Source organism: Myxocyprinus asiaticus, chromosome 4 (genome assembly GCF_019703515.2).
Source record: "Myxocyprinus asiaticus isolate MX2 ecotype Aquarium Trade chromosome 4, UBuf_Myxa_2, whole genome shotgun sequence".
NCBI classification, from domain to species: Eukaryota; Metazoa; Chordata; class Actinopteri; order Cypriniformes; family Catostomidae; genus Myxocyprinus; species Myxocyprinus asiaticus.
This window is the reverse complement of record NC_059347.1, coordinates 40,529,480-40,541,701: the sequence shown is the minus strand read 5'-3', so window position 1 is coordinate 40,541,701 and position 12,222 is coordinate 40,529,480. Positions and strand designations below refer to the sequence as shown.

General features: G+C 38.8%; 2 protein-coding genes across 3 annotated transcripts in view; both read right to left on the bottom strand.

The window, feature by feature from the left end:
* Positions 1-53: 53 nt before the first annotated feature.
* On the bottom strand, positions 54-2,419 carry LOC127432449 (barH-like 1 homeobox protein). Its single transcript, XM_051683552.1, has 3 exons — positions 2,020-2,419; positions 934-1,156; positions 54-390 (listed from the first exon to the last, which is right to left on the bottom strand). The coding sequence occupies exons 1-3, from the start codon at positions 2,417-2,419 to the stop codon at positions 114-116; spliced, it is 900 nt and encodes a 299-aa protein (XP_051539512.1). The 3' UTR covers positions 54-113.
* Positions 2,420-3,306: 887 nt separating this feature from the next.
* The window catches only part of LOC127432443 (cilia- and flagella-associated protein 77-like), a 28,526-nt gene continuing 19,610 nt past the window's right edge, over positions 3,307-12,222 (bottom strand). The window contains exons 5-7 of one of the 2 annotated variants that reach the window (XM_051683538.1): positions 8,034-8,139; positions 7,241-7,342; positions 3,307-3,612 (exon numbers count right to left, since the gene is read on the bottom strand). In XM_051683538.1, coding sequence (XP_051539498.1) covers positions 3,490-3,612; positions 7,241-7,342; positions 8,034-8,139 — 331 coding nt within the window. In that variant the 3' untranslated portion in view covers positions 3,307-3,489. The remainder of the gene's footprint in view (positions 3,613-7,240; positions 7,343-8,033; positions 8,140-12,222) is intronic. The other variant, XM_051683528.1, reaches the window with a different exon arrangement.

The following is a 12,222-nucleotide window of genomic DNA, read 5'->3' as shown; positions in this document are numbered from 1 at the left end:
TCGGAGTCATTGGGAAAGTGTATTATTGCGCGTGAAGTTATTGTTTCATGGGTTTTTCCTAGCGCAACCCTGCTGTTCCTGAGTTTGGAGGTGTGACGGGTTGAATCAGTTCATCACGGAGTGTGTCGAGGTATCACTCCAGAGAGAGGTGCTGGATCCCCGCCGCCCTGAAGACTGTGCAGGAGGATCCTCGGTACTAGAGGCCGTTGAACGGGTGGCGGAGGCGCTGATGGCCCTCGGTATAGATATAGCGCTGGTCCTGGTTCGAGGTTGGAGAGCAGACTTTGTGGGTAAAAATATGGCGATGGAAACATTCTCTGAAGAGCCGAGTAATTTCCTGCTTCAGCGAGGAGCTCGAGTCCAACTGCTGTCTGCCGCTTCCACTTCGTTCTGTATATATAAAAAAATAAAAAAAAGGCTAATTTGAGTCATTTTTCAAAAACAGGCCCATTTCTAAATTCGCGAATTTTTATTTTTTATGATAGGCAATCAATGTTATGAACGTGAAAAAAGGTCAATAAATGTCTGCTACTTCAGTGTTTGTTCTTTCGTCGAGAATTAACCCGTGTAATATCCTGTCGAACACTCATCTGTCAAATTGTCACTCAGCAGAGAGCCATTTGAAGTAAATAATTTATCATTAGGGCAATTGTTTAATTACTACTCGGAAGCTAAATTATTGATCCACCGCGCATTAATTTATTTATGACTAAACGTGTTGGGCTCGTGGTGTGTGCGTTGTTGTGTAGCCTATGCACAACTTTTTCCCATTGAGGTTTAATTTTTTCACAGTTTAACAACAAAACAAACGCTACTAGCAATTCTTTTGCAGACAGTAGAAAACTACATTTCTGAAACGTTTCAGAAACAGTTCAGAAAAGCGTACAAAGTGTTGCTAAACAAAAGTAGCCCACATATTGGTTAGCGTCTTACCTGCGGTTTTGGTACCATGTTTTGACTTGTGTGTCAGTGAGGTTGAGAGACGCTGCCAGCTCCATCCTGTCCTGCACGCTCAGGTACCTCTGACGCTCGAAGCTGCGCTCAAGCTGCGCCAGCTGGTGATCAGTGAACGCAGTGCGGGCTTTGCGTGGCTTCTTCAGCCGGGAGCTTGGGCTGTCCCTACTGCTGGAGATTTCTCGATCAGCTTCACCTTTCACTGAAAAGAACATGCATATATAAACGACAAATGTACATTTGAAAAACGTTCCATTTATTGGCTACGATTATTTATTTTTACTAGAGGTCACGCAGCCTATTTGCGACACCTTTAACTTTAAATTCATAGTTCAAGTCTATATGTCAAATTTGAATAACATTTCTCTTTAGGAGATCATTTGTTAATTTTAAAAATCCAGTGCTTTAGACGGACGTTTCAGCGTGAACATTTAACACGTTTTGCCTATGTTATAGACGAAGTTACATCAAAATAAGAAATATAATGGCTAAATAATCTCCGTAACTGAGCTGCAAAGGTGAGAATTTAAAGACTCAACATTTGATATTGATGATTATTTCAGCCTCTGCAACTATAATACATTTTGAGCTACCTTTAATGAACTTCAAAACAGAGATTGGTTCTCAATTAAATATATATATATATATGTATTTTTTTTTTTTTTTTTTTTTTTTTTTTTTGTGGTTGCCAGCAAGGTGGCCTATATTTACTCAAAATTCGTTTTGTGATCTTTATTTTAGATCATTCTATTTTAAACAGCAAAATAATTTAAACCATCCTTCATACTGCATGTATTATATTTATGTATTGTAATTTTTTGTTTAGTGTTTCTCAACCTGAGAAAAATGCAACACGAATTGTGTGTAATCATATATAGGCCTATATATTTTGAACTAACTACAAACCGTCATAATAAGAAATTATCATCTAAATGTTAATGAACATTGTTACGTCCAATTTTGTTGGTATACTGATAATACAGTTGTCTAACTATTAAGCAACTGATCCAATATTTATTTATAAAAATGTAGCCTACAAATAAAAACACATTTTGTGTGTCTCACCCCTGTATTCGCTGTCCGAGGACGAATTGCTGTGAAGTTTGTCCATGCAGTATTCAGCATCTTGGGCTGACTGTCCATGACTGGAATATGGAGCACAGGCTGCCAGGGGTTTACAGTCCGCTAGTATGTCTCTGATCAAGAACGAGGACGTTACTGTTCGTGGCTGCTGGGATATTTGTAAAGGAGAGTCCAGTCCGAGACTGCGCGCGTGTCTTTGCACCGCGTCTTCCACAGAGTTCCGTCTCGGCGAGGGAGGCGACGAGCAGTCGCTGTCCGAGTCCGTCCTCGGACTCAACTCCGCCGGAGACCGGCATTCTCCCTTTGAAACACACGGACTGGTGGATCTGTGAGAAAGTATCGACTCGATCCCAAAGCTTGACCCGTTTGTTGATATCTCCATCGTGAATCAATATCAAATGAGCATTTGTCCTTTCTAAAACTGGCGTGCTTTTGGTAATAAAGCTGAGAAAATATGCAGGTACAAACCTGTAAAATTAGATCGTCATTCTGGGCTTTTTTTCTCAGATCTTAAAAACTCAACCAACCTCTTTTTGATCCTGTCCCAGCAAGAAGGCACAAAGTCCACTCTATTTTAAAGATTGATTTGTTCCAGGTCCTTTTACAGTTTTTAATTGCAGCTCAGTTTTGTGCAAATTGTTCTCATGCAGTTCCTCAAAGTGAAGCGCAAAAGGCGAATCCGTAACACGCACAGGTCAGTTTCAGCACCAAGGACAGGTACAACTATTCATCCGCACACAAGACGAGAGGAACTGTGTCAGCACTCATTCTAAAAATATTCGTAAACTTAAAAATGTACAACTCTTCAGGCTTTTTAGGCATAAAACTACAAATATATCAATGCTAACCCCCCTTAAATCCTCGTAGTGACCCAAAGCTGACGCTGATGTGTAAAGTTCTGCACCAGGTCAGCGAGAACTAAACCTGTGTAACAGAGTATAAACACAGGAGTGTTTGATCCTCAAGATCTGAAATTGACACCCTCAAGGAAGCAACCAATACAGGAGGAACAAGCTTTTAAAGGTGTCCGTTCCGCGTTTGTCCTGAACCCCACGTCGTTATTGGTTAAAAGATGTTTTTTAGGGGGTGATGATCACGTATGAGTTGTGGGAGGGGGAGAAAAAATAATCCTCTTTCCCCTTAAATAAATCACAGACACGTAAAACGTGACATATGGATCCAGCACAAGGTACTATGTTTTTCATTTAGAATATTTATTCAGGAAAAAAATAAATATTCTAAACTTTTTCAGATTTTTTTTTTTTTAAAGGGGCACTGGTCTAAATTGTGAGAGTTATTTGTGGCTTATATATTTAGTTGTTCATACAGCATGAAGTAAACAAATAAAGACCACATTTCTTGAGCGGCACAATTTATTAAGGGAATAATACTTCAAAAAGTAGCCTGATCAACAGAAGCATTGAGATGTACATGTAATAACCGCAATCCCTGTCAATCCACTGTGTAAGTGCCTTGCCCCAGAATCCCTCTTCTACTTGCAGACTCGGCGTAGTGGGCACCCATGGCTCTTTTCCTGGCTTCAGGATCTCGAAAGGTGTCCAAAGCTGGCCTGACCTGCAAAACACAAGACAGACAGTATATATATATTTTTACTCTTATATTTTATGCACTGGGGAGTTGTCCAGGTAGGGTGAGTGTTGGATAGCCCAGATCCAGCACCAGTGTGTGGTTTGTGATATACATAAATACATAAAAGAGAAGAAAAAACATAATCTCTAATCTGATCTGGTTAAGCAAATTTGGCAATAAAGTGAACGGCCTATTTCAGTTCAATTAACAATAGAAATAAAAAGTAGCGGGAAAAGTATGACTAACATGAATGGCATTGTTGGATCATGGAAGACATTCTGTATTGAGACTTAAAAGTGTAGCTATAATAGAATAGTTGAAGATTAAACAGACCCTTGTAAAAAGCAGTATACAGTATATGCCTTTCCCATGTTTTTCGTTTCTCTGTTGTATCTAAGCTGGTACATAAAATGTATACTGACAGGAAAGGAATTAAATAAAAATAAGAACTTGTAGGCACAGCACATTTTCTATTTGAACAATGGCTTAAAACACCAGATCTGTCAGCCAGTGTGTATAAAATATATTGGTAACACATTACATTAATGTTCCCTTTGTTAAAGGTTTATAAATTGGTTCATTAATGACTAATAAATCCTTTACAAATGCATTATAAATCGTTGATAGAAGATGCATAAAAGGGTGACTTTCATGGAAAACCTGCCAATTAGTGAGTCATTTTACCTCAAATGTTATAAATGCTTAACACTTATTCAATAATAGCCCCATAATAGTGAGATTACAATCCATTCTATTCATCTCACTATAATATTAGTTTTTGCTATGAATTACGGCATTTGTGTTTTATATATATATTTAAGTATGAATAAGTGCATTTATTAAGCATTTATAACATGTACGTTAAAATGCTCATTATTTGACAAATATTGCAAGAAAGTCACCCATGTTTATCCATGTTGTTAGAACTGCATACTAATGATTTATATTAGATTTGTTAATAACTTATTAGTCATTAATGAACCCCTTTAACAAAGGGAACATTAATGTAATTGTGAATTGTAGCCAATACATACATTTTTGTTTAATATCTTCCAAAGGCTACTTTGTTTATGGCATGTTTTAAATGTTTGAGTGAGGTATCAAACAATAAGAAATCACTCCAATACAAGCCTTAATCAAATCCATCTAAACAGCCAAAACAGACTGAATCTTTTGTTCAATATATTTACTTGTTTGTTATGTTTTTCCTTTTTTATTATAAAAAAAATCTGTTGCCTTTCACAAACACTTTTGACACCTCCAAACCTTTTTGAATTAAAGAGTAGGAACACACATCTTAACAAAGGTGGAATGAAAGAGACGTAAGAGAAGATGACATTACAAACAAACAAACAACAGTAATGAAGAAAATGAGTGTAGAATGAAGAAGAGAGTCAACGATGCAAATGTCGAACCCAATGCTATCAGTACAGCTACCTGACAGGCTGTAATGAGCAGAGATAAATCTTTTATAAGGTTAACGCTCCTCTCTCTCTCCATCAGCTGTCATATAAGAGAGAATTTAGTACAGGTGTGAAACCAAAATAACACTCTCCTTCCCTCATTAGAGCCCACCGAGGGTGGACGACAGGACAGGCAGCCACGGGGTGTGTGTGTGTGCATGTTGTGGGGTTGGGGTTGGGGGGAGATCCAGACTATGTGGAAAATAAGATGGAGAAGAGCAGGCAAAGAGTTAAAAGGGGAAAAAATATCAGTATAGGATGTAAATGTGTGTGGGAGGGAAATTTTATGTACAATATAAACAAAATATGTGTGTTTAGCCATATGCATGTGCCTTGCAGCAATGGAAATACATTCATAACTACAGGTTTATGTGTGTCCATGTTAGTATGTGTAGGTTTTTGTGTGCCTACATCTGTTACAGCCCTGTCAGTTAATGTATATACTGTGGCTTGTGCCCATGTATTTGGTGTTCCGTCAGTGCTTGCAAATGTGTGTTGGGATGTGTTTTATAGAGTGTAAAGGCCATCATTAGCCCAGCAGGAGTCTGATTCCTTCATAATTGGAAGCATTGGGGATTGTCAATGGAGAATTTTCTTAGACAGGTAAAGCTGTCATGACAATAGTCTGCTTGTCAGTGCTAAAGACTGCTAAAAACAAAGCACTTTTGATTTAATAGGTGATTTTGCATTAGACAGACGTTAAGGCTAGCAGAGGGACCAAAACTGAAGAGGCTAGTGTATGTTTGAACAATCGTAAGGGCTTGAGGCAGATATCATTACTTTCAGTGTAGATATTTCAGCAAGACATCCTCTTCTCTCTGTGTCACTACACATGCACTCTCAGTACACACACACACACAGTGCATTGATCTTGATTATTATTACCCTTCCAGTGAAAGTCAACTAAGCCTTTGGATGAAAAATATAAATATATAAAATTACAAACAATGAATAAAGTTTGCTGCAGGAGAATCAAAGAACCATGAATACATATGTTTGTATTATTTGAAAATGTGTAGACTTCTTAAAGGAATATTCAGAGTTCAATACAATTAAAGCAAAAATCTGAGTTTCAGTGAGGCACTTACAATGGAAATGAATGGGGCCAATTTTTGGAGGGTTTAAAGGCAAAAATGTGAACCTTATAATTTTATAAAAGGACTTAGATTAATTCTTCTGTTAAAACTTGTGTATTATTTGAGCTGTAAAGTTGTTTAAATCATAATTTTTACAGTTGTTTTCGGGCTTGTTGACATTACATCATGATGGCAACAAAGTTATAAAATTGGCTAAAACTTTACACAGAAAAGGTTAGCAAGTGATTTTATCATACTAAAATCATGTTAACGCATACACCGATCAGTCACAACATTAAAACCACCCGCCTAATATTGTGTAGGTCACCCTCGTGTCACCAAAATCATGCCACAGTCCAAATCACTGAGATCACATTTTTTTCCCCATTCTGATGGTTGGGTGCACTGCACTGCTGCCACACCATTGGTTGATTAGATAATTACATGGATGATTGTTGGTGCCAGATGGGCTGGTTTGAGTATTTCTGTAACTGCTGATCTCCTGATTTTCACGCACAACAGTCTCTAGAATTTACTCTGAATGGTGCCAAAAATAAAAAACATCCAGTGAGCAACAGTTCTGTGGACGGAAATGCCTTGTTGATGAGAGAGGTCAACAGAGAATGGCTAGACTGGTTTGAACTGACAAAGTCTACTGTAACTCAGATAACCGCTCTGTACATTTGTGGTGAGAAGAACAGCATCTCAGAATGCTATTATGAGATGCTGGTTGGCGCTGTTTTAGCAGCATGAAGGGGACGCAATATTAGGCAGGTGGTTTTAATATTGTGGCTGATCGGTGTATCTTGTTTATGTCTTTAGCAATACTTTTGAAACAGTGAGTATTTTAACATAAAAAAATTGGCCCCCATTAACTTTCATTGTAAGTGCCTCACTGGAACCAAGATTTTTATTTAAGAAAAGGAGGGACAAGTCAAAATTATTTTTGTGGTAAACAATATTATGCCACAAATGCTGTCGATTGAGCTTCATTTATATTGAACCTGGAAAATTCCTTTAAATAGAACAAACATAACAGTAAAAGTACATTCTGGGGACTGAGGGAACTTTCACCTGCTGGAAACGAGGCAGTTTCCACATGGATGGGGCCTCGGGCAAGGGGCGACTCTTGCGGAGGACAGTTGTTCGTGTATCCTGTATACGTCCAAGCTGAACCTGTGAAAAAAAAATGGGTAGATTGGGTAGATTCAATAGACACTTAAAAAAATAGTGGCCCCAAAAAGTATTCACACACATACATTAATATACCAAGTGTCATTTATTTTAAAGAAAGATATCACAAGCACACTTTTAAACCAAAACATCTTTAAAAAAAAAAAAAGTTTTTAGGTTTCAAATGAAAAAATAAAATAAATATTGATCAAAATTAATAATATATTGTGATGAATTACACCTGTGGTCACTCTGCAAGGGCACCTGTGTGAACGTAAGGGGAACTGACTTCATACAGTACATCCACTAAAAATGACCATGACACCAGGTGGTTAAAAGTAACTGCTAATATGGCTCAGAAAAGTGATGTTAGTTCTGAGAAAAGCTCTAGAATAATTTGTTTGCAGGTGCCACTTGATTTTATATGTTTTGTCAGGCAAACTAAAAATGTGCTTCATGTGGTAACATCTAAATCAATTGGTTTTATTCAAGTCGGAAATGTGATTTAATATGACTGAATCAATCTGGATACATTTGGTTTCACCAACAAAAGGAATCTTTAAGGGGCAGATCAAGTGTAATCCAGTGCAAGTCATACATTTTAAGTCCAAAAGTGTCTAAATACATAACAATTTACTTTTGTCATAAGAGCTCAGGTCAATATTAAAGTAATTTCTCTCATGCTTCTACTGACCTTCTTGAGCTGGTGAGCCTGTAGGACTCTGTCCTTTGCCTGTTGCTCTTCCAGCCATCTCTGAGCATACTTATACTCCATGAGCTCTGAGATTGGGGTAGATGGTCTAAATTGGAACAAAACAATTCCCTCATATTAATCACCTGCTTTGTATTTCATGCATCAAAGCAATCTCACATTGAACAATTTATTTATGCTGCCATGCAGCATACTGTCATCCACAGAGGCTGTCTATCCATGTGCAATATTTGAGTAATGTAAGTAGTATATCAGACTCATAATCTCCAGTAATATGTGGCTCTCCCTCCACTCTACCCTATAATGTTAGCATTATTGCTTTATTAGTACATACCACATGTCTCACTGATCACTGGCTCACCATCCTAATGCGTTTGAACAGGCTGCTAAAAGAGACTTCTAATTCCCAATCACCCTAACACTGAGTGCAGAGGAATGCTGAGCACTGTCCTTTCACTGATATTTGACTCTAGTGTTTGTTATTGGCTCTGTCCAGAACTGCCAGGTGTAAAGTTATAAAACCAGCATTCTTAAATCTTGAATAGACATATCTAGGTGTAGTATCGTTGCTCTGGTTTGTATGTCTGCGGCTTTATTTAATGTGTGCATGTGTGCGTATGAGGATGGTGACATTTTGTGCAAGGTTCCTAGTGCACTCTCATTAGGACTGACCGTGGCAATGGCAAACAGCTTTTGATGGATAGAGTGCAGGGCTAAACAAGTCCCTGAGGGCCCCTGATCTTACCTCTCATTGCTTTAGCCCTCCTTCCTCCTGACTGCCTCTTAAAACACACTCTCACTCATCACTTTTTCACACTGGATGTATCAACATCAAGTGTGTGTGTGTGTGTGAGAGAGAGAGAGAGAGAGGGAGAAAGTCTGGAGACAGAGCTATGTTTTCAGTTAAATAATTCAGCTCCATTTCAACAGTATCAAGGCCCAAGAGGACAAGAGCAAAAAAGGAGGCAGAGAAGGAAAAAGAGAAGGGAGCTTGTGGCATTGTGACCGCTGTAATAATCCAACCTCTGCTCTCAGCAGAGTGCTCATGTCACATCTCAATGGGCATAGAGCTAAAAGATCTCCCTGTTATATCTGTTCACCTACCTCAACCACTTTCCTCCTTTTTGCCTCATCCACTAAAACAAGAGGCCCAGAAATACTTTCAAAACTGAGCAACAGCCACCCATACCATACAGAATCTGCTCTCTCAATATATCCCTATAACTTTTTATTATATTTCTTGTCACAATAAAAATGAGCTTTGTGGCTGAATTAAAAAAAATTATAATAAAAAAAATCTTAATGTTCTGTGTCAAGAGGTTTTGAGTGTTTTAATACTTTCCCATACTTCCAATCCTACCTCTGACATGAGGCTGGGTGGGAGATATAAACAGAGAGAAGAATAAGACAAAGACAGACAGAAAGAGATGGTGATGTCATTAAAATGTCAATAAATAGAGATGGCAGCGTAACATAATTTTTCTTTCTCTCTATCTCTCTAAGCATTGACTATTCACTTGTCAATAAAACTTTTCCTTTTGATTAGTGCTGACAGTCATTCTCAGTAAGATTAATGCTTTTCTTTTTCTGATTTAAAGATATAGTTCAACCACAAATGGAAATTCTCATCATTTACTCACCCTCGTGCCATCCCAGATGTGTATGACATTCTTTATTCTGCAGAACACAAATTAATATTTTTAGAAGAATTTCTCATCTCTGTAGGTCCATACAATGCAAGTGAATGTTGGTCAGAACTTTGAAGCTACAGAAAGCACATAAAGGCAGCATAAAGTAATCCAAACCACTCCAGTGGTTAAATCCATGTCTTCAGAAGCAATTTAATAAGTGTGGGTGAGAAACAGATCAATATTTAAATCCTCTTTTACTATAAATCTTCGCCTTTGACCAACCCCAACCAGTAGGTGGCAATATGCAAGAAGAATGCGAATGTTCAAAGAACAATAGAAGAAGAATGTGGAAGTGAAAGAGATTTGTACTAAAAAGGACTCATATATTGACCTGATTCTCACCCACACCTATTACATAGCTTCAAAAGACATGGATTTAACTACTGGAGTCATATGGATTACATTTATGCTGCCTTTATATGCTTTTTGGCAATTCAGAGTTTTGGTCACCATTCACTTGCAATGTATGGATCTACAGAACTGATATATTCTTTAAAAAAAAAAAAAAAAAAATTATGTTCTGCAGAAGAAAGAAAGTCACACGCATCTTGGATGGCCTAAGGGTGAGTAAATGATGAGAGAATTTTCCTTTTGGGGTGAACTATTCCTTTAATAGCCGTCTCTGCGGTGCAGCATTTGTTTGAGAGTTTAGAGACAAAACCATAATGGTATTTATCCCAGTTGTGGTCATTGTGATTTTATTACCTCACTGGTGTTTAAGTTCTTTTAACCTATTAAAAACTTGGGCACTGTCAGTCTACTGCACCCTTAAGACTCACATATTTTTCTCCCCTTTTCTCCCCAATTTGGCATGCCAAATTCCCAATGCGCTCTAAGTCCTCGTGGTGGCGTAGTGACTTGCCTCAATCCAGGTGGCGGAGAATGAATCTCAGTTGTCTTCTCGTCTGAGACCATCAATCCACGCATCTTCAAGTTTCAAGTTTTATTAGTCACATACATAACCATGCACAGTACAACATGTAGTGAAATTCTTGGTATGACTTTTCTCCCCCCAATTTACGATAAAAAAATAAATAAATATATAGATAAGGAATAAAAATAGAAGTAAAAAAAAATTTTTAAATTACAACTAAAATGTTTAATATTGCTTCAAGTGTATGGTGTTGAATAGTGAAACTAGTCCTGGTGTTGTCCTTGATTCAGGACACGGATGGCCTGGGGAAAGAAGCTCCTTCTCATTCTCTCTTTTTGGCCATCAGGGAGTGGAAACGTTTCCCTGACCACAACAAAGAGAAGAGTCCATTATTAGGATGGCTGAAGTCTTTCATGATCTTCCTGGCTTTGGTCCAGCATCGTTTGCTGTAGATGGACAGCAGGTCAGGGAGTTTGATGTGGGTGATGCGCTCAGCTGATCGCACCACTCTTTGTAGAGCCAGTCTATCTTGTTTTGTGCAGTTTTTAAACCAGGCTGTGATGTTTTCTGTCAGGATGCTCTCAATGGTGCCAGTGTAAACATTTTTTAGCACCATAGAGGGCAGTTTAAAGTCCTTTAAGCACCTAAGGTGGTAAAGACGCTGACGGGCCTTCTTCACCATGGTGTTAAAGTGGCAGGTCGATGACAGATCGTGTGAGATATGTATGCCAAGATTTCGGAAACTGTCCACTCTCTCTACTGTGGCCCCATTGATCATAATGGGGTGATTGTTCCTTGCTTGCTTTGTGCTGAAGTCCACTATCAGCTCCTTTGTCTTGCTGACATTCAAAAGGATGTTGTTCTCCTGGCACCAGTCCTCCAGGCCTTTGATCTCTTGCAGATAGGCCCTCTTGTCATTATCAGAGATCAGGCCCACCACAACAGTGTCGTAAGCAAACTTGACAATGGTAGTGGAGTTGGAAGTGGCCACACAGTCATAAGTGTTCAATGAGTACAGCAGGGGGCTTAGAACACAACCCTGGGGGGCTCCAGTGCTGAGGGTGAAGGGGGGTGAGACATGTCTGCCCACCCTTACTGCTTGTGGCCAGTCAGTCAGGAAGTTGGAGATCCACTGACACAAAGATGGACTAAATCCTAAGTCCTCCAACTTGGTGGTGAGTTTAGAAGGAATTATAGTATTAAAAGCTGAACTGTAATCAACAAACAGCATTTTAACATAATTTACCTTCCTCTTGTCCAGATGATCTAGGACTGTGTGGAGGAGATGTGTGATGGCATCGTTCGTTGAGCGATTTGGATGGTAAGCGAACTGTAAGGGATCCAGGGTATCAGGTAGTGAGGAGGTGATGAAGTCTCTGACCAGTCTTTCAAAGCACTTCATCACATTTGAGGTCAGTGCTACAGGACGATAGTCATTAAGGCAGGAATGTTGGGGTTTTTTCGGGACAGGAACAATGATGGACTGTTTAAAGCAGGTTGGAATTACTGACTGTTCCAGGGAGAGGTTGAATATCTCTGTGAACACCGGTGCTAGCTGGTCAGCGCAGGCTCTGAGAACCCGACCTGAGATTCCATCTGGTCCTGC

Coding starts and splice junctions, on each gene's coding strand:
- LOC127432449 (XM_051683552.1), bottom strand. CDS start 2,419: ATGGAGATATCAACAAACGGGTCAAGCTTTGGGATCGAGTCGATACTT. Junction 1,157..2,019: donor CTCGGACAGCGAATACAGGG/GTGAGACACACA, acceptor TGTTCTTTTCAG/TGAAAGGTGAAGCTGATCGA. Junction 391..933: donor ACATGGTACCAAAACCGCAG/GTAAGACGCTAA, acceptor TTATATATACAG/AACGAAGTGGAAGCGGCAGA.